At 40.7% G+C, this 27,576-nt stretch overlaps 1 protein-coding gene and 1 long non-coding RNA gene across 2 annotated transcripts; one reads left to right on the plus strand and one right to left on the minus strand.

Moving 5' to 3' along the window:
• The first annotated feature begins 674 nt into the window (after positions 1-674).
• On the plus strand, positions 675-2,658 carry LOC130731995 (uncharacterized). The gene is made up of 2 exons (XR_009016910.1): positions 675-1,019; positions 2,440-2,658. It is a non-coding gene; the product is annotated as an uncharacterized LOC130731995 (long non-coding RNA).
• A 23,277-nt stretch (positions 2,659-25,935) lies between these two features.
• Positions 25,936-26,604, minus strand: LOC130744135 (uncharacterized protein At4g04775-like). Its single transcript, XM_057596325.1, has 2 exons — positions 26,380-26,604; positions 25,936-26,268 (listed from the first exon to the last, which is right to left on the minus strand). The coding sequence occupies exons 1-2, from the start codon at positions 26,602-26,604 to the stop codon at positions 25,936-25,938; spliced, it is 558 nt and encodes a 185-aa protein (XP_057452308.1).
• Positions 26,605-27,576: the final 972 nt, after the last annotated feature.

Consider the following 27,576-nt stretch of genomic DNA (forward strand, 5'->3'; position numbering starts at 1 on the left):
TTTGGGTTTGGGTTTAACTTTTGCACCCATATTAAATTTGGATTTGGGTTTGAGTTTGGGTGTTAAATTTGGGTTTGAGTGTGGGAATGGCCAAACCCGCACCCACGAGGGCCATTGCCAACCCTATTGATAACACACGAACTAAACCAAATTAATTTTAATTGGATATTGTCGAAAAAAATTTAAAAATCCAAACGAAACGAAACCAAATAAATTGGATCTGTTTAGATATCGTTTTACCCTTAATATGAACCAAACCAAACCTGTGAACACCACTATCAGAGACAAGTCACTCGGGGAGTACTAATCCCAGCATTTTTCTAAATGCATGTAAAGGTAAAAGTAAAAAAAAAAAATCTAACTACAGACAAAAATTGAATCACCTTACATTACATTTAGAGAGACCAAAATCGTGATTAACCCTGTCCTCCCTCCGTCCCCTATTATAAGTCACATTTTTTGAGTTTTTCTTATATCATAATATAAGTCACTTTACATGTCTATGGCAACGCCTCTCCTTGCTACGGACGGAAAACTGTTGTCATAGATGACATTAGAGAACGATTCTGAAATACGTAGCTTTGGTTGTTGAACAGTAACATCGTCTATCGGCAAGGCGCAAATAAGTGTAACCTAAGGTCAAGGAGAACGTTTTTCCACACTTTTCTTTTTCTACGAGATTATAAGTGTTGCGAAAATAAATATTTACAGTAAATAAAGCGTTCCATAATGAATTCCATTTCTTTTATCGAAGCTTCCTCTGGGTCGTGAAGCTCTCTGAAGCTCTCTGTGCACGATCGAAGCTTCCTCTGGGTCGTGAAGCTCTCTGTGCACGATCGAATCTTCCTCTGGGTCGTGAAGCTCTCTCTGCGCGAAAATGGATTCTCCGATCCCGATCGAAGCTTCCTCTGGCCCGTGAAGCTCTCTTTGCGCGATCGAATCTTCCTCTCTTTGCTGCAATCGCACCAATCCTGCTTCAATCGAGTGACTCTCGTCTCATTCTGCCTCGGGAGCTTCCGGTATTCTCTCTCTCTCTCGTATTCTCTTCCTCTTTCGTTTCGTTTCAACTGAGTCAACATTGCTGAACCTGAATCAGTTACACGTTTACTAGGGTTTTAGTCTCTTCTTTTCTTTTTCAATTCAATTTCTGGTTTAAATATGCATTTGAATTTTGCAGCATTGCTTCTGTGTTCATATATGATAATCACTGTTAGTTCAATTTCTGGTCTAAATATGCATTTGAATTTTGCAGCATTGCTTCTGTATTCATATATGATAATCACTCTCTAGCTGAATGAATTAAGTCATAAATTATTATAACCAGATCATTTACTTTGATATTAAGGTCTCTCTTAGATTGTAGGCTGTCAAGCAACTCAAGTAATTTTGTAATAGAGACTAGATTTTAGCCACCTATAAGTTGTAATCTATCACCTCTACATAGTAGGGGCTGGATTTGGAGACATTGATTCAGAGAACCAGAGACTACAAGAAAGAGTATGGGGGTTCATTTGTTTCAGATGTTCACTTGGTTCTTGGTTTTACCCAAGATCACCGATTTGAGAAGCAGCTGTTTAGATGATATTTTTAAATATCCCAGCAGGCTCTAAATTCTTGCGCGCTACACAGTTATTTTTTTTTACTTTTTAACTGTAATTCAGAGTGACATTGCGTATCTGTATACAGATAAATAATATTCTTTATATGACATTTTGTAGCTAGTCTCAGTTTTTGCAGACACAAGTTAGCATTTGAATTTTACTATTGTGTAATATACTTTATGTAATTTGTGTGTTAGCTTTGGAGAGCCAGTATGTATCTGTTTTAAAGTTGATTGTTGCTGAACTGAAATGTGTACCATGCATCTTTTCTATGTATTGTTTGGACCCTTTTTATCTGTTCTTACAACATTTTGAAATTGAATAACAACACTTGAATGAATATTGTTGTTGGAAAACCGAAGATTTGAGGTTTTGTTAACTGGTTATGAGTTTGCAACACAGTGTACATTTGATTTTTCTATTTCAACTAATTAGCTATTAGTTGCTGTTATTTTTACTGTTTTTAGAAGTTTTTTAATACTGTTAACTCTTTGATAGCAGAGTTTTTGGGGTTGGTTCATTTGCAATACTATCCAGGATTAAATTCTGTGTTTCCTGATAGGTACATTTAGTACAATTAGGTTGGTAACAGAACACTAGTTTATTTTCTTATTCTAAGTCTGGTAATTGAATGTAAACTATTCATGTTCGCTTGTACAGAAGAAAGGCCACAATCATGGTGCGCCGAGACGTATTTTCCCAATTCTTCGTCACATGAATTAGGATGATTTGGCCATCATTTTTCACTATGCTTCTTTATTGAATGTAATTTTTTTTTTATTCTTCTTACACATGTTTTATGTACTTCACAGTGACTGATATATATACTTTTTTGTAGCAAAATGATGATGGAATGATGGTGGAAGAAGATCATGCTACACTTTGATGGTGGATTTTGTTGGTTTGAATGCTGTTTTAATTTGGCCAAAACTACTGTCGATAGAACAATTTGGATCTTGTAGTTTGGATCTTTAGTTTATTAATTTGGATTATAATGTATTAATGTTGATGGATCATTAGAACAAAGAAGATAATGATAGACAGTACTTTTTTTGTATTCAATTAGCAAGTATAATTGTTATTAACATTTAATGATTTTGGTATTTTCAAAAAAGAAACTGATTAAATACATTAGAAAAATATTTCTTATGAATCTCCTCATATCAATAAAAGACCAATTTCCTTATAAACAAAAATAGAAGACCATTTTTTATTAATTATTAACAAAAAAAAGTTATCTTATAGAATAGAACATTTCCAACTTCACTGTAAAAAACCGTACTCATGGGTACCAAAGAGAACGTTTCTGGTATTGCAAATGCTAATGCTACACTTTAAGATTTGTTCTCAAATACATAAGAGAACACTTTTCTCTAGTCATGTACCAAAACGCCCTGGAAAGCGTTTCCGTAGGAAAATTAGAAAAATGTTTCCATATCACATCAAAGGCTACGTTTTGACCCCATGCATGTGTTGCACTCTGTGATGAAAAACGTTCTCTTAGGTTTTAGCAACGCCTCAGACGACCACACTTGCAGAAGCGTTTCGGAAGCCAAAGGCAACGCTTTTTTAGGATTAGGCTACGTTTTTGGGCGTTGCTGTAGACCCAAAATGTTGTAGTGGATACTTGAAATCAATTTTGCGTTCCTACGTTCGTATTAACAACAAGTTCAGCATACACACCCATTTTTTTGAAAATAATGCTCGCACATTGTTCAATGCATTGTTAGTGAGGTGCCTTTGTTTCTCTTGGAGTTGTCGTCTTTTGGTGGGGCTTGGTGGGTGTGGTGAGTTGTTGAGGGGTGTAGTTTTTAAGTATGTTGTTGTCTTTCTTTGAATTGTTGAGTCTTGAATTCATTGTTCGGGGTGGATTGTGTCTTAGGTGTTTTTGTTGGGATGTCTTTCATTAACGATTGTTGTTAAATTCAGTGAGAATGATTGTTAATAATGCTCACACATTGTACAATGTGTTGTTAGTGAGCTGCCTCTGTTTCTGTTGGGGTTGTCGTCTTTTGGTGGGGTTTGGTGGGTGTGGCGAGTTGTTGAGAGGTGTAGTTTTTTAAGTATATGTTGTTATTTTTTCTTTTGGATTGTTTTGAGTTTTGAATTCATTGTTGGGAATTGCTTGTGTCTTAGGTGTTTTTGTTCTACGGTGCCTTTAGTTAACGATGGTTGTTAAATCCAGTGAGAATGATTGTTTCTCACTAATATTATCTATTTTTGTATAAAAAATTGCTTATGGAAAAAATCTTGTTTTGAAAACACCTAATTATAAGATTGTCGTTAATGAAAAATTGGTGTTCTTTCTCCTAGTTTTAGAAATAAAAAACCACAAAAACATAAACATGCATCTTTTAATTGTGTTCTTTATTTTCTTTTAAAAACAGAAACATGAAAATTATTTCAAACTCATTCATTTCTCCAATTCCTTATCTCAATTGAGATAAGTTAACTCTATGGCAAAAGAGATACCTGATGATATTTCCTTTACCATTTTGTCTAAGCTGCCTCTTAAATCTCTTAACCGATTCACATGTGTACACAATTATTTATGAGCATTTACTTGAAAACCCTTATTTCATGAGCATGTTCCACGCCAATTTTTTATCCAAACATCACTCTTATTATGATGATACATCTCTTCTCTTAAAGCATTTATCGTTTATCCCACAATATTATATCGGTTATTATGACAGAGCACCGTATTTGCTTTCAGGTGAAAAATTTGAGAACAAAGCCAAATTAGATTGGCCTCCTCAATTTCAAGAGCATGAAAGAGGAGATATTCAGATTTTGGGTTCCGGTATTGATGGCATTTTTTGTCTCTCCACAAGAAAGAAGTTTGTATTGTGGAATCCAGCCACTAAGGAAGTCAAAGTTATTCCTCCCAGCCCTCTAGAGTCTCTACTTTATTTTGGTCGTGTTGAAAATTTTCCTCTTGGATTTGGTTATGATCTTGTTAGAAAAGACTTTAAGGTGATTGGAGAATTAAAACTTTCTCCAGATTACACTATCTTCGAAGATGGTTGTCCAATTAACCCAGACCCATTCTACTCTTTTGAGGCTATATATCTCGAGAGAGTAGAATAGGTCTGGGTTAATTGGACAACCATCTTCGAAGACAGTGTAATCTGGAGAAAGTTTTAATATTGAGAATGTTTGGGTGAGCTCGGTGTGAAGGAATCATGGACTAAACTTTTCAATATTGTTGGACCATTGCATGACTTTATGTATCCTATTGAAGTCAGGGCCGGCCCTGGGCCTGTGCAAGCAGGCCCACAGCCCAGGGCCTCCAAAATGAAGGGGCCTCAAAAAAAAATTCGCAAAGGCTACGGTTTCTAAAGTGTGGCCTAAAGTTTTTATGCAACAGCTTTGAAACTGTTGCCTTTTCTTCTGCTGATCATAACCGAAGAAGATGCACCTTATAGCCTGATTCTGCACTCTCCAGCTTTGTCTTGAGTTGCTTCCTAAAGTGTGGCCTAAAGTTTTTATGCAACAGCTTAGAAACCGTTGCCTTTTTAGATTTTTTGCCACGGTTTTTTGACTGGAGCACACGTCCGTTGCCTTTTCTCAAAAAACTACCCTACTTTACTAAATAATTTAAATAGATAATGTTCCTTAAAAAAATTATTAAGGGTCCATTTTTATTATTTGCTCAGAGCCTCCAAAATGTTAGGACCGGCCCTTATTGGAGTGGGGAAGAAGGGTAATATATTCTTTAAAAAAGGAAATGGTAATGATGATGATATAGCCTTATTTGATTTAAGTACCCGAAAGCTCGAGCAGAATATTGCAGTCGAAAGACGGCTCGCATCACATCGGATAATAATTTTTAAGGAAAGTCTTCTTCCAATTGGATATTTACATGAAGGACGGACCTGATTAAGAGAAGTTAGTGGAGATTGTAGGTGATTTGCGAGGTTGAGAGTCTAGTTTTTCATGCATGCAACTATTGTCTTGGTGATTCACCTATACTTTACCTGGTTGCTATTCTACAAGTATAATCAAGGTTGGCTTTCAAACTGTAAATGAAACCAATTTTTGTACAGTTTTCAACGGGTTTTGCAGGAATCTAAACCGCTAGGAACTGTATATTAATATCCTTTTCCTTTGTATGTGGACCTTTTAAACCCCGCAAATCTCAAAGAAAGTGTTAAAACCTTTTGTCATAGTAAAGGAGGCATATTCATAAATTAACAGGTAGAAAATAGTTTTTTCCTATTTATGCAATCCTATTTGATCCAGTTAACAGGTACTTTTGACTCGTGCGATGCACGAGGTATTCATTTTATTTATTGTGTGTATTTTTAAAAATATGTGTTTTTTAAAGATAATTTATGGATTAAAAGAATAAAATTTATTTTAGAAATAAGAAACCATAAATTTTGTAAGTTCTTTTATGAATGTGTTTGTTTTAGTTTTTTCGAAACACAATTATTTTATTTATTTGTGTTCTAGCCAAAAACATAGAAAAAATGTATAGTACCTAAAGTGAAATGATTGCAATGAGAGAATCTAGAGAGAAAGAGCGTGTAACCGCTTAGAGAGAGAGTGTGTAACCGCTTCGAGAGAGAGAGAGAGAGAGTATCACTGAATTTCCAGTTTTTCATTTATCAAATGAACTAGAAAAGTCCCTTACAATTGGTAACCGCCCCCCATTTATAGGCTAGGGGTTGGGCCTGGCGCCCTTAATTGTTGTCTTTAGTGGGTCGGTTGGGCCTCTCGGGGGAGGCCCAATTCCCTGGCTCGCGTGTCGCCCTGAGGCAAGCATCCCTGGCGAGGGCCCCAGGGGTCTCGCCCAGTCCATAAGTTCACAAGACACCGAGCTCGAAGCATGAGAGCTAAGAGTGTCTTTAATAACAGGGGCGACAAGCATGAGAAAAACTAACTAATTGTCAAGGCCTAGTGATCAAGAATAATTGCCAACATGGCGTAGTAGGTAAAGCCAAACTTTGATTTTCTTAACGGGCCACTCTGAACTCACGAGTCCACAAGTAGGTTTGTGGCGACAGTGCTTGATTCGCTCGCCCAGCTGCAGGTGTGCTCAACGCGAATCATGGTGGCTTGGCACGTGTGGGCCACACGTAATATGCTGAGGAAATGCAAAGGTCAACGAATCTGCAGAATCTCAACCGCTGTCCTCGAAACGTCCCCTCTATTCATGATAAAGCCTGCTAATTTGAATTCAAACCAATCAGCTTTAGCCGTTATGCCTCCCCATTTAATAGGTCGTTCCCACTCCCCCAAAAAACGCGTCCCCTTCCCAAGTAATCATTTCTCCTTATCTCATTAACACATCCTTTACTACCAACTACCTTCACATTCTCCCCTGACTCTTACACCCTCCTACTTCAATGCCGGCTTCTTTCGACTGCCCAGCAATCTCCGACCTTCCCGCTCCTCTCCGCGCCACTTCTCCCTGGTTAGTTTCCTCATCCCTGCCTTGTTCTCTCCTCCTTCTTCTTCTTTTGCGTTTTCCCGTCCCCTCTTTTCTCATGATGCCTTCAAAGTATTGCCCCGGAATCTCTTCAACGGGAGCCCTTTCTTCCGTGGAGGAAATAAAGACTCACCGCCTTAAAACCTTCGCCACCCTTCCTACCCCGATCCTGGACGCTCCTGACCAAGAGATCCTCGCCAACCATCGGAACTGTCCAATGATGACTCTGTTTCCGACCTTGCCCTCAGGGCTGGCGGGCTTTGCAGCACCCCGTCATTAGAAAACCTCCTTCGTACCACAGGTTTTCGGAGCCGAGACCGCCTTTGGCAGCATTGCACTTTTAACGACCTAAAATATTCCCATTTCTTTTTTATATATGAGTACATGTTCCTTGACCTTGGAATCAAACTCCCCTTTTCCCCGTTCCTTAGCCAGGTGTTGTGTGACATCAACCGTTCCCCCTTCCAATTGCATCCCCACGCCTGGGCTTGCTTAAGGTGTTTCGAAATCCTCTGCGACAGCGTTGATATAGTTCCTTCAACCGCCTCTTCTTCTTCTTCTTTGAAATGGATCCCCAATTCCTAGGACCCCATGGCTGGGTTTTGCCGATGCCCCGCCCCGGTCGCGAGCGATTCGCCCCTTACCAGATCGATCCCGAACCCCGTCTAGCCCATCGGTACCTTCGAGTTGTTGTTCATCCAGCTTACCCCACATTATTTACACAAAAGGACGAAACAACCCTTTTCCCATTTTACTGGATCGAGTGTCCCCAACCCTTAGTTGACCCTTCCAAAGCGTCCTTGCCCGCCACATAAAGTTTTGCCATCAGGGTCCTTTCTCAACTTTCCCTGATCGAGAGGTTGATATGAGTTGGTGTATTCTTAGATCAATGAAAGTAGAACGCATATGTCTTAGGTCACGCCGTGTGTTAAAGTTATTCTTTCTGCACTTCAAGTATCGATTGGTTTGTGTTAGATTTCTATGGACTAGCATGAGATCGGGAGATAATTGCGGGTCCAGTTCGAGAGAGAAACCACTCAATGAACTAGTTGTCTTAGGGTGAGATTATCTTAGGTAGGAACAATAGTGAGCTTCCACGTGACAGGTGGGGTTTTGAGTTCTAACAGGAGTTTCCGGGTGACAACGGAGATTCGCAAGCCTAGGGTACCTTGTTTTAGGATGAATTGGTCATTGTGAATGTCTTTGGGAGAGAATTTGAGTTGTATTGTTCCTTTTGGGTTTTCTAGATGGTAAGGGATTACGTCTAGGAATTCCAACTGATAGATTCACCTAGGCTAGGGATAGTTAGGTGGATAGCTCTCGGCATCATAAATGAAATGAACCATTACAAAAGTAATTGAGTGGATACAATTAGAGGATTAGGTGAATGCACTCTAAATACGTTTTCTTCTTTGTTATCTCCGTAAACCTTCTTTTACTGTTTTCTTTTGTATTAAAAACCACAAAAACAATTCAATCAACTATCTTTTTATCCGCTCGAATCGATATTTAACTGGTGGAACTGATGTTCACACAATCCCTAAGGACGATAAACTCGTATCTGCTTTACTACGATTGAATCATAAGGGTTTGGTTCCAAAGCAGTACAAACAATGAGGAAAAAACCTTTATCAATTAACACCTCGTACTCTGCCTGATTATTGCTTGCCTTGAACTGAAATCTTAGAGATTGCTCTAGTATTAATTCCCCAGGTCCTTGCAACGTCACCCCTGCTCCGCTTCCATTCTCATTCGACGATCCATCAACGAACAGCGTCCATTGCGTACTTATTCTCTTGCCGGTTTCTGGTGTTAACTCTACCACAAAATCTACTAAAGCCTGCGCTCCAACCCTTCCTCCCTTGTCATACTGCAAACCATATTCTGACAGCTCCACCGACCACGCGACAAGTCTTCCCGATAAGTCTGGCTTCTGCAACACCTGCCTCAAAGGTAAATCAGTTCTTACTTTTACCTGAAAGCTCTGGAAGTAAAGCCTTAGGCGTCTGGCGGTCACGAGTACGGTGAGCGCCGCCTTCTCTATCTTCTCGTGCCTGATCTCCCCCCCCCTTGAAGTGTATGGCTCACAAAGTAGACTATTTTTTACTTGCCATCCACTTCTTGGAGAATTACTAAGCTGATTGCGTGGTCGCTGACAGAGAAATACAAATGCAAGGGAAGACCTTGGACAGGTTTCGATAGAACGGGCGGTGCGGACAGCAGCTCCTTAAGGCGATTGAAAGCTTCCTCGCACTCTGGACTCCACTCGAAAGCCGTGTTTTTCTTGAGGCATTTGAAGAATGGAGCTGACTTGTCACCCGAGTGAGGGAGGAATCTTGAAAGGGCCGCGATCCTCCCCGTCAAACGTTGCACCTCTTTCACGCTGCTTGGACTCTTCATCTCCTGTATCGCTTTACACTTGTCCGGGTTGATCTCAATCCCTCTCGATGTTATCATGAAGCCTAAAAACTTTCCTCCTTGTATCCCGAAAGAACACTTTTCTGGATTGAGTCTCATGTTGTGCTTTCGGAGCCTGTCAAAAGCTTCCGACAAATCTTCATGGTGGTTCGCTCTCAAAACGGACTTCACGATCATGTCATCTACGTAAACCTCCATATATGTTTCTCCCCACCTGATATGCAAAGACCCTATCCATCAGCCGTTGATATGTCGCCCCGGCGTTCTTCAATCCAAACGGCATTGTCTGATAGTAGTAATTCACCCTGGCAGTCATGTAGGTCGTTTTGTCCTCATCTGATGGGTGCATCTTGAATTGGTGATAACCTGAGTAAGCGTCCATCAGGCTCAGCAACTCATTGTCGGATGCTCCGTCCACCAGTTTGTTTATACTTGGCAATGGATAAGAATCTTTTGGGCATGCCTTGTTCAGATCCGTGTAGTCCACACACATGCGCCATTTCCCATTTGCCTTCTTCACCATTACCACATTCGCTAACCATGCGGGATACTTGATCTCGCGGATAAATTCCGCCGCCAGTAATTTGTTTACCTCTTGTTGAATTGCCTTCTCCTTCTCGTCGCCCATGCGCCAGCGTGTCTGAGTTACTGGCTTGATCCCGGGGTAAAAAGCCAGCCTATGGAAAATGAAGTTTGGATGCGAAAAGATCCAGATTCTCGCCCAACAACTTTGCCAGACACTTTTCCTAGCTCTCAGTCAGCCTAGTCCCGATTTTCAGGATTCTATCTCCAAATTTCAGTTCCTCAGTTTCCACAATCGGTGTGGGCCTATTAATGCGCCCTTCGCCTCTTGGATCAAGGCTCTCCTCTGGCACATCGACCTCATTGCATCGGTGTCCTATCGGGGTATTTTTCCGCCCGTAACGTTCCACCGTGCTGTTGTAACATTTTCTTGCACTCTTCTGGTCCACAACAATTCTCCCAATATGCCCGCTTGGCAATGGGTATTTGACCGCCAGATGTGCTGTTGAGATCACGGCACACAACCGATTCAAGGTGTTACGACCGATTATCATGTTGTAAGACCCCACCGTCTGCAGGACTAAATATCTTACTTTCAACACCTTAGCGCTCTCGCGCTCGCCAAATGTGGTGTCAAGGTCAAGGACGCCACTTACCCACACTTGCTCACCCGCGAACCCCACAAGAGACCCCGCGTAGGGAGTTAAGTCCCCGTCGTTCAAACCAAGCCGATCAAATGCATCGCCGTAAATGATATCTGCCGAGCTTCCCTGATCTAGAAGCACGCGTTGCACGTTGAGCTGGTTAACACGGAGCACGACTATAATCAGGTCATCAAAATGAGGCTTAATCCCAAAAAATTCAGCGAATGAAATTGTGATTGCAGGATAGTGAAAGCCGAATGGGACCTCCGTGACTGCGTGTACCGCTCTAGCATGTTGTTTCCTCGCCGCATTCGTGACACCACCTCCTCCGAAGCCTCCATCTACGTGCCAACTTCGCAAGACGTAAAGCTCTTGTCGCCTTGCATTTTCGTGTTCCTCCTCGCCAGATGCTTTGCTGTCACCACCTTTCCAATTTCGCGTTTCAGGGCGTGGCATTCCTGTGTGACGTGGCCTGTCGCCCGATGATACTCGCACCATGTATCTGGGCTGCAACCTTTAGTGGGCCGCCTAGGTTCCCTTGGTCCGCCAATCATTTGTGTCGCCTTCATTACTTGAAAAAATTTTGTCTGGCCCGGGCTACCTACGGACACCGTCTCCCCCTCCCCCCTCGAGGGGAAGGTTGAAATCTCTGTTGGCTTCGCCTCCCGAGGCTTCCTCGCCACCATGGCGGCCTATCATTCTCCTTTAAGGGTTTTACTGCCGACGTCCTTCGCTCTCCTTGCCACCTAAGTGATAAGCGTGCACCTTTTTGCGCCTCATCCTCTTCATCAAGGATATACGCGTTCGCCAGAGCACGCATTGCCGCCATCGTATAAACTGGCTTCCGACTCAACTTGTTGTTCAGCTTCTCCGGCTGTAGGCCGTTTTTGAATGCGCGCGCACAGTCTTGCGGTTCCGACTCCTCGATCTTAACAGATGCCGCACTGTACCGCCTCACATACTGCTTTAGAGTTTCACCTTTTAATTGGCGAACGGTGTACATGTCATCAATCGTGACCTGCTTGACCTTGCTTGCGGAGAACTGAACAATGAATTTTGACGAGAAATCGCGAAAGTTCATAATGGGGCCTCAAGGCAAAGTCGTGAACCAAGTCATCGTCGTGCTCTTGAACGTTGTTGGGAACATCCTACACTTCACCGCATCAGAAGCTGCACTTGTGAGACCCAAGTTTTTAAGCTTAAAATAAATTAGTGAAATTTCTTATTCCCGAATAAGTTCGATGTAAGGTGAAGTAAGAAAACTGGATAAACGTTTATTAAATGGAATAAGTGTATGGAGAAGATATTTCACGAGAAGGTTAAGGAAAAGATTCGAATCGACGAAACTTATGACACAAGTATTATTCGTTACGCATAGGACAAGAACCTTAGGAAAAGATTAATTTAACCCTTGGAACACTATAAGAATAAATTCCAAAAATCTTCAAGAGGAATATAAGAATTTCTCTTATTCCTTTCCATGACAAGCGTTTCGATACGAAACCCTGGAATGTACGAATGTCAAATTCCAATTCTCGGAAGTTTGCCGAAACTGAACTCCTGATAGTTCAAGAACCCTAAAATCAACCGACGATGAAGACTTTTTCTATTCGGAGCTTTAAACGGAGATTTCACCCGCGGACACCTATTTTTTTCGATGTTTTGAATCTTTCTTCAGAATGAAGTTTTCTCATTCGACATCAACTGCAAAAAGTAGTTTTTCGGGATAAATCGATTCACACCGACTTTGGATCGTTTGCCTTAATTCCAAGAAACCTGTTTTGAGTTCTGGAAATCTGTCGCCAGTACCTATCTTAGAATTCACAGAGGAATACGCAGGAAAAATCGGAATCGCGAAATATTCATTTTCCCGCATTTTCCATTACCTATAAATAGCAAAAAAATGAAAAATTTCTCACCATTCCACCATTGTTGGCCGCGAGCTTGAGAGGAGAGGGAGGAGAAAAGATTTTCGCTGTTTCTTGCCTGATCGTCTCACTGACAGTTGCTATGCGTAGGCATCGAGGTATAATTGCTATTCCATACTTCTGATCGTCAATTCCGTCGTTTTTCTCTATGTTTTTCTGTGCTCAAAGTTTCGAGCTTTTCGTAAAACTGTCCAAATAGCTTGATTTTAGTGTCTAAACATATTCCCTACCAACCCAAGAGTACTTCTAGCGGATTACATTTTGTTTAAACTCGCCGAATCGTTGCCGGGCTTCAATTCTGCTCCAAAAACCCATTTTCTGACAAAAGCTCTGCTCTTTCGGTTTAAAACTCTCGACTTAGCTTAGTGTCAGTAGGATTAGTTGTCATAAACGTCGTTAGTGAAATTTCTATCTAATTTGTTTTTCGAAATTCCAATTTTGAAATTCCGAGCTAAAAACACTGACCAAAATACCCCTGCGACAGTTTTTGATCCGATAATTTTTCCGAGCTTTAATTCGTCTTAGTTACGACTAATGATAACCTAGGAATCAAGTTTGATCGAAGAAAAATCGGCGCACACAATTAGTGTGTGTGGCCGAGAGCACCTCCAAGGGGGGGGGGAATTCGTTTTTCGAAAACTTGTCTTAACGTGTTAGATTATCGTACTTCGGAGTTTATGATGCTTGTTTGCTGAGTTTCTGACTCAATGTGATTGAATTCTGTGATTTTTCTCTAAGGTTCGTTTGAGGAATTCTGTGGAGCTGAAGAGGAAGGTTGTGAAAGAGAGCTTGAGGAACACGCTGGAGGAATTACAGGTGAGGGCTACTCACTGAATACTAGCTAATGCTCTAGGTGTCGACGAATTCGACTTGATTTACTGTTTATGCACTTGATTGTGTTTGACTGGGAAAAATGTTTTCTGAGGCTACGACTGACAATTGATAATCATTTATCGCTTGAATTGTTTTTTAGATTGATTCACATGCTATGTGCTAAATGGTTAATCTAGGATGTGTTGATATTGATTCACATGCTATGTGCTAAATGGTTAATCTAGGATGTGTTGATATATGTGTCATAACTGTTGGATTGTGTTACTTTGATTATGCAAATACACATATATCTGTTGTACGTCAGAGTGAGGATAACGGGCAGTTATGCCACACTCATCATGAGATTTTGGGAAAGTTTGACGGGATGAACGGGGGTTCTGGCCTTGTTATTGTTTTAATGGATCGAGACCTTCTCTGGGAGTTACTTGGGATTATGGGATCTTTTAAACTCATAAGATTAGAGAAAAAACTAAATGAAAACTACTTTACAAGGAAAATTCATAAGACACTAAACAACCTCTGAACCTTTAAATAATGATCACAATCTCAAATAAGAGCTTAGGACTTGAATATTAGTTTTGGAAAATGAGGAGTGTCGCCGAGTCCAAGTTTTGGGGAACTAATAAGTTTCCGAGTATGTTGATACTCTTTGCTCGATGAGCAGTTTTGTTGTTTGGCTATCTAAAAGATAAGCCGGGAAATTAATAAGTTTTTGAGTACGTTGATGCTCTTTTGCTCGATGAGCAGGTTGTTGTTTGGCTATCTAAAGGATAAGCCGGGGAACTATAAGTTCCAAGTACATTGGTACTCTTTGCTCGCTGAGCAGTTTTTGATCATCGGATGGAGATGAGTCGGATAACTCGAGAAGTTATCACGAGTGATTGCACTCTTTTCATAATTAATTGTATTTTGTCGCAGAATCGACATTTACCTTAGGGTATTCTTTTTAGAGACAATAAGTTACCTAGAACACGTGACGACGTGACGAGTGAGGTCGGAGACGTTGTTTGGCTAATCACTTTGCATTCATGCACACATTTTGAGGTTAATACACGGTGGGATGCCGGACCTCGGTGGATTCCAAAAATGGTCATAAGACCCGGATTTCCACATAAGAACACTGCGGTGATTCTTAGTAGCAGACGGAAATGGCAGACTTGCGGGTTCACTGCTGATCTGACTACATTTTGTTTGGTATAAGAGACACCCGAGCAGAAATGGTCCCACCTTGGCCGGTGTTAGGGCTGACTCGATGGTGCCCATCCTTCCGGATTGCATCTTGTTCCTCGTCATTGCATTCATGCACCATACATACTGACTTAGTTGCCGTGTGTGATTGCTAATTGTTAATCTTGCTTGAGATATGTTAATTGTCCGCAAATTTTATTTATAATCATTTGGGAATATATACAATTTATATTGCTGTCATTTATATCTAAGCCTACGTAGCTATTGCTTAAACTTTACCTATTGAATGTACTATTATGTAATTCATTGAGTTGACCCTTGCGCATGCTACCTGTGTTTGGGAGGCTATGTATGTCCTTATTGTCAGATGTCCATGGCGGACTGGTTCGAGATGGTCGTCCCTTCGGGGGGGGGCTAGGTTTGAGATGCTGGATCAGGACACCCCGGGCTCATGGGTGGTCGACCCCCCCGGTCACCGAGCTATCTATTCAGGGTGAATAATGGAGGATCGCGTCGATAGGATGGGAAACCTGACGCACGGAGTTTTGAGACGCTACACCGTCAGCTTCAACCTACCACCGGGTGTGCACTGTGGACCTGGAGTTGTAGTACCACCACCACCGTCGCCTTCGGACGACGAGGACCCCTCGGAGGACGTGCTTGTGGGAGGGACTTCATCAGACTCTAGCTCACCCACTGTTGCGGCTGCTGTTGATTTGGGATCAGGTTCAGAACCCGCGAGACCAGCTGTGGAGACAGATGTAGCCATAGACCTAGTCGTCTTGGATTCAGATTCAGACGACGATCTTGATGATGCGTAGTTGGGAGTGCTGTGGTGTGCTCCTCTAGCCAGGATTAGGGTAGGAGTAGCGTTGTGGCTCTGGTCTTCAGTTTCTCATTTTGGGGCAGGGTAGGTCCCCGACCTTTAACTTTTTGTGTGGTTCTCTTTACGGGAATCACAGAGAGTTGGTCGGACTAGGAGGTCTTCGGGCTGTTTTTGGGCTGACCTACTTTCGTTGGGAGGACTGTATTCTGAATACTTGACCTTTTATTTCGGTTTGTACATATTTGCCTACGGGCACTACTTTCCGTCACTTTTTCGTCACTGGAGGTTACTCGTGACGTGGCTTGCTACTTACAGCGGGGGCTGTAAATGTATCTGTACATTAGTTATGTTTATCCTTCGTCGTCGAGTCTTTATTTCGTCAAGTCTTTATTTACTTAGAACAAATATCAAAAAAAAATATTCACGTATTTCCGCTTTGTTTTCTTTTTGGTTACTAAAGTGACGCCACCGAAATCGGGGTGTTACAGCACTTACCACCATCTTTGTACTGAAGTAAAGCAGATGATCTTTTGGGTCCGTCTTTCCACTGTACATCTTCAGAACGAGATTCTTCATGTTGTCAGGTATGGCTACCTCTCTTACCGCCGCCGAGAATGGCTTAAACTCTGCCACAACCTCTGCTTCCCGCTCTCCTTCGTCTTGCTGCTCAAGACGATAATAATCTAATTGCTCCTGCAAGTAATCATTCCGCTGTCGTATGTTGTCAACGTTGCGGATCAAGCGTCTCCAATCTCTGTGAGTGATCGGAGCTTGAGGTAACGACGATCCTCCTCCTGAGATCTCCGGCGAGCGTGCTGGAGATCCTTGTTGTGAAGGTGAGGACGGTGGAGAAGGTAACGGAGGCGTTGGAGAAGAAGGAGGAGGAGGCGGAGGAGAAGTCGGTTGCTCAGGTTGCTCCCGACGAACCTCCTCACGGCGCGGCCTTCCCCTCACACGACGCGGTGGTGAACCGCGCCTCTGCTCCAACGTTTCGCTGCGTCGACGACGACGAGTCTCCATCAGATTTCAACCGCGAACCAGAAATTCAACCAAAAACACGAAAATCAGAGAAAATTGCACAGGATTTCGAACTTCTCTCAACTAAAATCACAACCCACGTAGTCCGGGAATCGAAATCTACCGTTCCCCACAAACGGCGCCAAATGTTCCAGCCAAGAACATAGAAAGAAGGTATAGTACCTAGAGTGAAATGATTGCAATAAGAGAATCTAGAGAGAGAGAGAGCGTGTAACCGCTTAGAGAGAGAGTGTGTGTAACCGCTTAGAGAGAGAGAGTGTGTGTCACTGAATTTCCAGTTTTTCATTTATCAAATGAGCTAAAAAAGTCCCTTACAATTGGTAACCGCCCCTCATTTATAGGCAAGGGGTTGGGCTTGACGCCCTTAACTGTCTTTAGTGGGCCGGTTGGGCCTCACGGGGGAGGCCCAATTCCCTGGCTCACGTGTCGCCCTGAGGCAAGCATCCCTGGGCGAGGGCCTCAGGGGTCTCGCCCAGTCCAATTTGCTTTTTTTTTTTGTCCTCGTTAACCTAAATGTTGTATTGTTTAATTTTTATATGACAATTTAATAGTTTTCTTTGGTAAAACCAAACAAATATATTAATAAGAGGACTAAAGCCTCAAAGTCAGCTACAAGAGAAAAAAGCAAGAGAGAATTACAATGAAAATTAGGAAGAAACAGTACAACACAAACATAGTAAATTAAAAACAAAAGGTGAACTAAGCTAAGATATGACAGCAAAGCAAAACTAGCAAGAGGTGACGTCCAGCACTTTCAAGAGTTGGCCCTTGCATCCACATTACAGCCGTAGCCTACGACAGCGAGTTGCTCACACAGCCAAAACTATAGTCTCATGACAGCAAGGAAAGATCACACCTGCCCTGCATAAACAGACAAAACAGGAACGCCTAACTAGCCCGCTGATACAACCTGCAAAAGCCTTCGAGTAACACAACGCAGGAAGAAAGACACCGCAAAAATTAGACAAAATTGTCCATACAATACCACAACACCTCTTCCCTGTTAATTCCTTCCTTAACAAGCTTGTCAGCCTCAAATATTTGATTCTCTGAAAATATGATTGATGCTTAGACAGTTATCTTGCTTCACCAAGTAATCGATGTGGTTCAAATCATTCAGAAGAGCACTGGGGCGATCTATAGGTGACACGGCCCATCCCACAGCCATGGGGCCATGGTGGAATCAGACTCAATGACAACATTGTTGAGAAGAAACTGTTATCAGAGACCGTTTAAATAACATATATGAGCTAATAATAAACATCGCGAAAATTCTTATTTATGTTTTGCAACTGGAAAATTATATTGAAAATAAAATTGAGAATATTGTTATAGAGCAAGTTCTTGTATATTAGACATTTTAAGCTAGTACATCAGTATCTAATCCCTTTGAACTTTTACCTACAAAATGACTGCCCCCAAAGGATAACTCAAGTGGTAAGAGCTAGAGACATAAGAGACATAAGGGTCCATGGTTCGATACCTAAGAAGGACTAATTTACCAACATTACTAACAACTAACATTTGCCTATAGAAAAAAATAACCTGCAAAATGACTTATACTTCATGCCTTTGACAAATCCAATGCATATACCTCAACATAGGCTATGTGAAGTGACATTTTTAAGTGGTCATGAGACTATCACATGACTATTAAATCGTTTTAATCTTAGTCATTCATAATTAGATCTAACGATCATGATTTATTCCTATATTCTCATATAAAATGATCATTCTCATATAATACACCCTTCTGTTACTAATTTATGTAGTTGGAGGGAAACGGGTTAGTGAAAAAGTTAACTAATTAATAATTCTTTAAATCAAAAGTAATTAATTGTGTCCTATAGAATTCCCCTAACTCATATGAGCTAAATAATAATAAACTCACTTACAAAAATAAACTCATTTACAAAGAGGTAAATAATTAAAATTTTAATACAATGAAAAATCATCTATTTTTTAGAGAACAAAATGATTATTTAATAAAAAGGATAAACCATGAGAACAATCCTCTCATGTAGGTTGAGTGGCCAAAAGAGGGCCAAGAAAAATCATCTAATTTAATATTTATATAGTTGCAGGGAGAAAAAATAGTGACAAGGATACAGATTTGTTGGCATAGGCATGAGTACAGAATGATGAAAGTACCAATTGATAGGAAGCTAATTCCTATCAAGCAAGAAAGCTAAGAACCCTAAAAGCTAAGCTAAGAAAAATAAAGAGAAAGATAAAATACTTCAATTTTCTTGTTATCCATTCAAGAGTAAAAGATACAATTTAAAGCTAAGCATAATTCTCTAGATGACCAACAAGTGTCATCATCCTAATAAATAGAATATTCTAGAAGTTGACACCTAATAAAAGTTTGGACAATAAACCTATATTAATAAACTATAGATAGTAAAAGATAAAGTGCATAAGGCCCAAATCTATAAGTCCATTAGAATGAACCTTCTACCAAAGGGATAAATATGTTGATTTGACTGTGAATGTGCCCCCAGAATCAAGGGTCCACCACCATCTGTCATGAGTGTGCTGTTTTAAATTTACAGAAGCAATTTTGTGCCTAAGAGCCGTCACTTGTTCCTGCTCCCGAACACTCAACCCTCTCTGCCACCTGAATTTCCAACGCTAGGAGCCATTGTGCCACTTAGGCCTGTCCACCAACCCGTGACCCGTCCGAAACCCGAGAAATCCGACTATTTTAATGAATAAACGGGTGGGTCGGGTCGGGTACCGGTTTGTGCGGATGAAAAAAACGTGGTTAGATGCGGTTTTAACGGTCGGGTGCGGATATGAATTTTATTTTTCGTCGGTACCCGAACCGACCGTCCCACCATCTAACTTATCTGTTCATAAAGCTATATGCATGTGATATATGAGTACCTGACTACCTATTTCCCTTTCTTTACCTGTACAACGTCCCATATTATCTCAAAAGTTGTGATAAAATCAATAAATAAATGTGCGGTGTAATCACTTCTTGTCTCCTGGTGTCATTTCATCATTATATTTACTGAATATAGCTTCTGTACCTATAACTTTTCTCTTCTAGCCAGCTGCAAACACATTTTAATACAATATTTCTTTCTCCAAAACGTGTATAAAGCTGCAAGCTCATATATTAATTATTTATATACATAAGTAAAAGTAAAAACATATTTTTTTATTCAAAGTAAGGACACAATATCACTTACCCACTTACACTCACACAAATTATTTACCCAGAGTCCAAAGAGAACCCAAGGAGCCACCATCGATCACCCTATCATCTCATTCTGCCGCAGGAAGTGGTGAAGTGCACCTTTCTGGCCCCATCGAGCATCTTTCTTCTTCCCATCTCGAAGCTCCACCGAGACGTTGTCGTTGAAGCTCCGCAGCAGCAAGATCAGCTTTTGATCTCTCTATTTTCTATCTTTTAGTTTATCACGTTTATCTCTTCTGTTTTTTTCCGGAAAAGTTATGGATTTAAATGGTTTCTCTGTATCTCTTTCTCGCTCTCATCTCTTCTTCTTTTTTGCCAAAATTTCTGGATTTGAATGAATAACCGCATGAACCCACCCGAGTAACCCGCTATTCGCCCAACCCGAAACCCGAAAAAACCGATAACCTTCTCGGACGGTCACGGTCCAGTATGTGTGGTGGTCGGTTTTGGTCGGATCGAGCTTTTTTGGCCCGAATCCGTCCGAAACCGACCGGTGGACACCCCTAGTGCCACTCCCCCATCTGATTGATCCTACAGTTCTTCTGGACTGATAAGTGAAACAACTTAGGGAACATTAATTTCACAAGGCCATCTTCCAACCATTTATGTTTCCAATGTTTTCAAGACGTAACATTAAAAGGATGGAAACGTAAAAGGAGAAAAAAAAAGCTTCATTGTATCGTACACATGGGTGAAAATCAAATTTATAATCTATCTATAATCAATTTATGTTGTGAAAAAACCTTTTATATCTTTTTTGTCAAAAAATACGATACCTTAATGTTCAAATATGATCAATTTGTTAACAAATTAAGTTGTTAACATGATATGTAAGAGTAGTTTTGCAATTTCATATATATTGTTCGGGTGCAGGTTTCACCAATACCAAACCCAAACCCAATATATCGGGTTTTACCCGTAAAATCGGATTCGAGCGGGCCCCTCGGGTTCCGTTGCCATTCGGAAATTGGTATTTGCTTGGGGCTCCCTCCTTCACTCTTTGGATGCCCCTCTTGGAAACCCTTTTGGGAGATATATAGCCTAAAAAACAACTCTTGGAGGAAACTTGATATGCCTATTGATTATGGCTTTCGCGATGGTTGAGTATCCGAGATAAACATGGTTATGAAACACATTTGGCGTCCTTTAACTTGAGCAACGATGTTTTCTTTACAACGCCCTTACCCTTATATATGAGTGATAGATGGATGTGGGAAAGCTTGGTAGTGATAAATGGATCCATTGCAGTCATATCACAATATGCAGGAACAACTTTCCACATTTGAATTTTGGGTGAACTCGGTGTGATGGAATCGTGGATTAAACTTTTCACTGTTGGACCCTTACATGGCGTTGCTTTTTCTGTTGGAGTGGGGAAGAAGGGTGGTATATTCTTCAGAAAACTAAATGGTGAACTAGCCTTGATTGATTTAAGTACGCAGGTGTTCGAGGAGATTGTTGCTGAAGGGCACTTATGTAGTTATCGGATAATAAATTATAGGCTTAAATACTCTAAGGGTCCCTGAAATTGTACCTCGTACGAAAATAAGTCCCTGAAATTTTTTTTTCCGATTCCGGATCCCTGAAATTGTTTTTTTAATCAGAATAAGTCCCTGCTCGTGGTTTAAGCCTATCTGGCATATTTTTTGCTGACTCTATTTACACGTGGCTTTTTCTTTTATTTTTAAATACACATGAAAAAAAAACTATTAAATTTAAATATAAAACGTTATTTACCTAATTAACCTAAATCTAATTAAACCCACTAGCTAACCATAAATCCCTAAATTCCCAAATCAAAAGTCAGAACTCAACCTAAGATAGAAAGGGGGAGAGCAACGACGAACACGAGGGAGCCAGAGTGAAGAGGATCGACGAACGCGAGGTAGAGCAGATAGTGAAAGAGATTGACTGATCCTGAATCTTCTGCGACGTGGAGAGGACGAACGAAGCTTTGACTGTAACCATCGAAAGTGCAAGGTATGTCATTCACGGTCATCGAAAGTTAGGTTAAATGTGTTGCTTGATGTTTCGTTCTGGTTAAAAGTTAGGTTACATATCGAGTTGTTGTTGCTGCTATGGTTGTGCATTTTGTATAGTGAGCTGCTGTTGTTTCATTTTGTATAGTGAGCTGCTCTTGTTTCGTTTTGTATAGTGAGTTGCTCTTGTTGCTATTGTAGGAATGGAACCAGTGTATTTCAACATACATTTCCACCACAGGGGTCGGTTTTCCGGCACACCGATGAAGTATGTTGGAGGTCAGATATGTGAAGTACCTCGAGTGGAGTTGGATCTGTTTTCGTTCTTTTGTGTCAGAGACCTTGTGCAGGGTTTTCTTGGTTATCCTGATGATCACTACAAGCTTTGGTGGAAAAGGCCAGAAGAATGCTTTGATCTTGACCTGAAGCAAATATGTCTGGACAAGGATGCTATGGAAATTGCAGGGTATGTTCAGTCTGGGGTAGGGCAGGTGGATGTCTACCTTGAACATACAGTGGAGTTGCCATTGGAAGAAGAACCTGCTGCTGTGAATGTTGAAATGCTAGTGGAAGAAGAACCTGCTGCTGTGAATGTTGAAATTCCAGTGGAAGAACCTGCTGCTGTGATGAATAAAGGGGGACACCAGAGGGAGGATGCATTGGATGCAATTAAGAAAGGCAAACAAGTCATGGAAGATGACAGTTGTTCCATATATGAATCTGACTCTGGGATTTCATGGTCCAGTCCTAGTCCTAGTGCATCTGACATCTCATATAGTGAAACTGAGAGATGTAAGGACTTACCCAATGATGGCTTTGAAGATTTGGATGAGCCAAACACTAATGCTAATGTTGAAACTGGAAGAAGAGAGAAATTGCCATCAAGGAGGAACATAGAGAGGGTGTTGGCATTGGCTGAAGGTGAGAATGAGAAAGGAGATGAGCATAATATGGAGAATGAGTATTACAGTGATGATTTGTTTAGTGACCCCTCAAGTGGTGAAGAAGATAATGGGAGGAAGGTCAGGAGGTTTGAAAGGTTCAAGAAAGAAGATTTGACTAAAGACTATGTGTTCAAGTTGGGGATGGAATTTGCTACCAGCATAGAGTTCAAGGATGCTATCCTAAAACACTCAGTGTTGAATGGGAAGCAAGTTATGTTCAAGAAGAATGATAAGGAAAGGGTGAGGTTTAAATGCAAACAAGAAGATTGTGGGTTTCTTGTCTACTGTGCCAAGATTAGAGGGGTTTCAACTTACAGAATAAAGACACTGGTTTCAACTCATACCTGTGGAAGAGTCTTTAATAACAAGAATGCAGGCTCTAAGTTCATTGCAGATGCTATTCAAGACAGGGTGAAAAATGCTGGTGGAGTATTTCATGTGAAGGATGTGATTAATGACCTGAGGATCACACACTCTATTGGTGTTACTTGGGGAACTGCTTGGAATGGAATGAGAATAGCTAAAGAAAGAGTTGAGGGGGATGCAGTAAGACAGTATACAATGCTGAGGTCTTATGCTTCTGAGTTAATGAGGGAGAATCCAAAAAATACTGCTTCCATTGTGCTGAAATATGTTCCAGTGACACTTGAACCCAGATTTGGGTCTTTTTATATGTGTTTAGAGGGCTGTAAAGCTGCATTTACCACTGCCTGTAGACCCTTCATTGGGGTTGATGGTTGTCACCTAAAAACAAAGTATGGTGGAATTCTTCTGATAGTTGTGGGGAGGGACCCAAATGACCAGTACTTCCCACTGGCATTTGCAGTGGTAGAGTCTGAATGTAAGGAGTCCTGGAGGTGGTTTCTACACAAGCTGCTTAGGGACATTGGTGATAGAAGATGGGTTCTTATAAGTGACAAACAAAAGGTAAATTGCTACTGTTTTCTCTTATCTATTAAATTTGTTTAATCATTTGACCTATGTCTTTATTTTTGCTTAGGGCTTGTTACAAGTATTTGATGAGGAGCTCCCAGGAGTTGAGCATCGATTTTGTGTGAGACATTTATACAGTAACTTCAAGAAGAAGTTTGGTGGGGGTACTGAGATAAGAGATTTGCTTATGTGGGCTTCAAAGGCAACATACAAGGCACTTTGGGAAGAGAAGATGGAAGAGATCAAAGAGATGGATGAAGCTGCATACAACTGGCTTCATGCAATCCCCACAAAATATTGGTGTAAGCATGCATTCTCTCCTTACTCTAAGTGTGATGTGACAATGAATAACTTAGCTGAGGCTTTCAATAGTACTATTCTAGTGGCTAGAGATAAACCCATCATCACCATGATGGAGTGGATCATAAAGTATTTGATGACTAGATTTGCAAGTTTGAATGAAAAAAGTAAAAAGTGGAAGGGGAATGTTATTCCCAAACCTAGAAAAAGGTTGGATAGAGAGATTGACCATGCTGGGAACTGGCAGCCTTTTGCAGTTGGTAAGGGGGTGTATGAAGTTGAGCATTCTATTTATGAAATCCAAAAGTTTGTTGTTGATGTTAATAAACAAACATGTACATGCAATTTCTGGGAATTGGTTGGGATTCCTTGTCGGCATGCAGTGGCTTGTATTTGTGATGCTGGTGGGAAGCCTGAGGATTATGTCCATAGGTATTATCTTAGGGAATCATATAATGTCTGCTATGGGAATATGATATCACCCATCAATGGTGAGAAGATGTGGCCAAAAATGTGTGAGGATCCAATTCTGCCTCCTGAATTCAAAAGAGGGCCTGGTAGGCCTAAAAAGTTGAGGAGGAGGGAGCCTGATGAACAACCACACCCTACAAAACTACCTAGAGGTGGGTCAGGATACACATGCGGTAGATGCCACCAGAAAGGGCACAATCAGAGAAAGTGTCATCTGCCACCACCCCCACCACCACCAATCTCTGAGAACACTGGTGAGGATAATGGAACTGAAACAGATAACCTATCACAGGTAAAATATATACACTTGCATTTTTTAATCAATTCACACATTGCAGTAACTAACCTCATTACTCTTTTTGCAGGTGTTTGGTATTAATATTGATGGAACAAGTGTTGAAGCCCCTGCTGCTGAAGTCGTGACAAATGATCAAGCCACTGCTGCTGCAATTTCATCATCACAGCCAAAACCTACTTCAAATCCAAAGCCAAAAGACAAAGCACCCCCAAAAACTACCTCTAAACCACCACCAAAAGCTCCTGCAAAAGCAACTTCTTCAACCCCAAAGCCAAAAGACAAAGCACCCTCAAAAACTACTTCAAAGGCACCCCCAAAAACTACCTCTAAACCACCACCAAAACCAACAACAATTTATGCAAAACCTCCACAAGCACCAAAACCTTCTTCCCAACCACCTCCAAGAGCTGCTGCAACACCACAACAACCACCAAAACCTTCTTCCCAGCCACCTACAAAACCTGCTGGAAAACCACCACATCCAACAAGACCTTCTTCCCAGCCACCTCGACCAAAACCACAACAGCCAACAAAACCTTCTTCCCAGCCACCTCCACCAAAACCACAACAACCAACAAAACCTTCTTCCCAGCCACCTCCACCAAAACCACAACAGCCACCAAAAGCTACATCACAGTCCACTACAAGATCAGCTGCTAAGTCTGGCCTAGGAGGAAGAAAGAGAGGTCGTGACAATGTGATTGGCCATTGGATTCTAGATGACTTCAAAGCTGCTGGAACTGGATCTACAATTAGAGGAGGAAAAGCCAAAGCTGTTGGCAGTGAAGGACAGGGAAATAAAAGGAGGATGTCAAAGAAATAAGAAGGGAATCTGACACATGGGACAACAGGACCACAACTATCTTTTTGTAATAGTATTAGTGGGGACTAGTGTTTCCTTTAGTTAATGGGGGACCACTTAATATCATTTTGTAATGGGCATGGCCCTAATGACAATTATTTTCTATTGTTGTTGCTACTTGCTAGGTTTGTTTTGTATTGTTGTTGGTACTTGCTGTCTTCTATGTACCCTTGACTTGAATTATGTTTCTTAATGTTAAAGCCTGGAAGTATTGCAGGAAGCATGTGCTCTTAAATTGTTGTTTATGTGTACTACAAGTGGTGGATTTGTTTATGGCTTCCTTTGCATTTATTTATACTACTGATGTCTTAAATTAACAGAGCAAAGCTATTGAATGGAACAAAAGAGTGTAATGGAGCCAACAACCATTTCTGATTCATTTCATTAAGTGAACATAGCATTCATTGCATATGGAGCTATTGAAAAACAGTTGCATTACATTCATGGCTACATTCATTACACAAGGGACATTGCATTCAAGTTCATTACACAACATCACCAAACCTAGAAATACTTTGCCAAAACTACAGCACACCCTAAAACTAACAACACCAACAACACATTGCTCTTCAAGCCCTCATTTTTCAGTTTGAGCTTTAACTTGGCAATCTTCTTGTCTTTCATTTCATTCTTGTCTTCCATGATCTTACCAATCACACTCTGCATGATTTCCTCCATGTCTCCCTGCAGCTCTTCCCTCAGCTTATCAATTTTCTTGTCCATCATCTCAGTAAGGTCTTCAACATTCTTCAATTCTACATTCACTTTAGAGGATTCCTCATTTTCAGCTTCACCTTCAGCTTTGACCCATTCAAAGAAACCACAGGTCCAATTTTCCTGAAACACATACCAAAAGATCATTGAAAGTAGACAAAGGGAATTTATAGGATGAAATTGTAAGCTTAAGCTTGGAATTGGACATTCAAAGAAACCACAGGTCCAATTTACTTTCCAATCAGGACATCTCCAAAAAAACTTTCCAGGATTAAGCTTGGAATTGGACTTGTACATAATGACTTGTTTGCCACAACCACAACTTTTCTCTGGGCATGGGGTGCAGGAGCTGGACGATCGAGCACTGAATCGTGTGTTCTGGGTCGATTCGCGCATCTGGTTGTTCATCCTCGTTGTTGGGCCACCGTGCCTGCTCCATGCCTTTTGGTTTTGGGCCATCGCGTCGTTCACCTCAGCCGTTGTGGCCACCGTTCCCTCCGTCGAACATTGAAGCTCCCTTCCTTCACCTTCTACCTCTGCTTCTCTTTCTCCTTCTTCGACTTTCCTTTCCTTCTCTTAGGTTGAGTTCTGATTATATTAGATTTGGGAATTTAGGGATTTATGATTAGTGGGTTTAATTAGATTTAGGTTAATTAGGTAAATAATGTTTTATATTTAAATTTAATAGTTTTTTTTTAATTCCATGGGTATTTAAAAATAAAGGAAAAAGCCACGTATAAATATTGAGTCAGCAAAAAATATGCCAGATATGCTTAAACCACGAGCAGGGATTTATTCTAATTAAAAAAACAATTTTAAGGATCCGGAATCGGAAAAAAAAATTTCAGGGACTTATTTTCGTACTTGGCACAATTTCATGGACCCTTAGAGTATTTAAGCCTAAATTATTAGGAAAGCATTCTTCCCATTGGAAGAACAGATTATTGATTGTGTTTACAGTCTGAGCTTAAAGCTTTCACTTATTAGATTTATGATGATGGCTATTAAGATTTATTACCATTTTGAATGTTATGAAGTCATGAGTATACAAATAGGCTCTTTAATTGCCCATATCATATATACTCTCGTCTCAATTTGCATACTGCTTTTTATTTTAGTTGTCAATTGTAAAAAAGATCTTTTCTATTTTTTGTTGACCCCATCTTTTCTTTTTCTCTTTTTGGGTAGAAAGAGTCAAAAAGCTTATATATGGGAAGCTTAAGACTAGAATATCCTGTTTGAATGTCTTCTTTTTCTTTCTTCATACTTAGCTTCAGACATGTATTTGTTCTGATTTAGTTAAGATGTCCTCTTTTCACAAAGAGGCACTCAGACATCAATTGAAGTCATGGCAGTTTTTAATATTTTTTATTCATTTCTTTCTATCAACTTCTATAGGTTGAGGGGTTTTGGAATTTTTCATCCTTTATA

This window comes from Lotus japonicus, chromosome 1 (genome assembly GCF_012489685.1).
Source record: "Lotus japonicus ecotype B-129 chromosome 1, LjGifu_v1.2".
NCBI lineage: Eukaryota > Viridiplantae > Streptophyta > Magnoliopsida > Fabales > Fabaceae > Lotus > Lotus japonicus.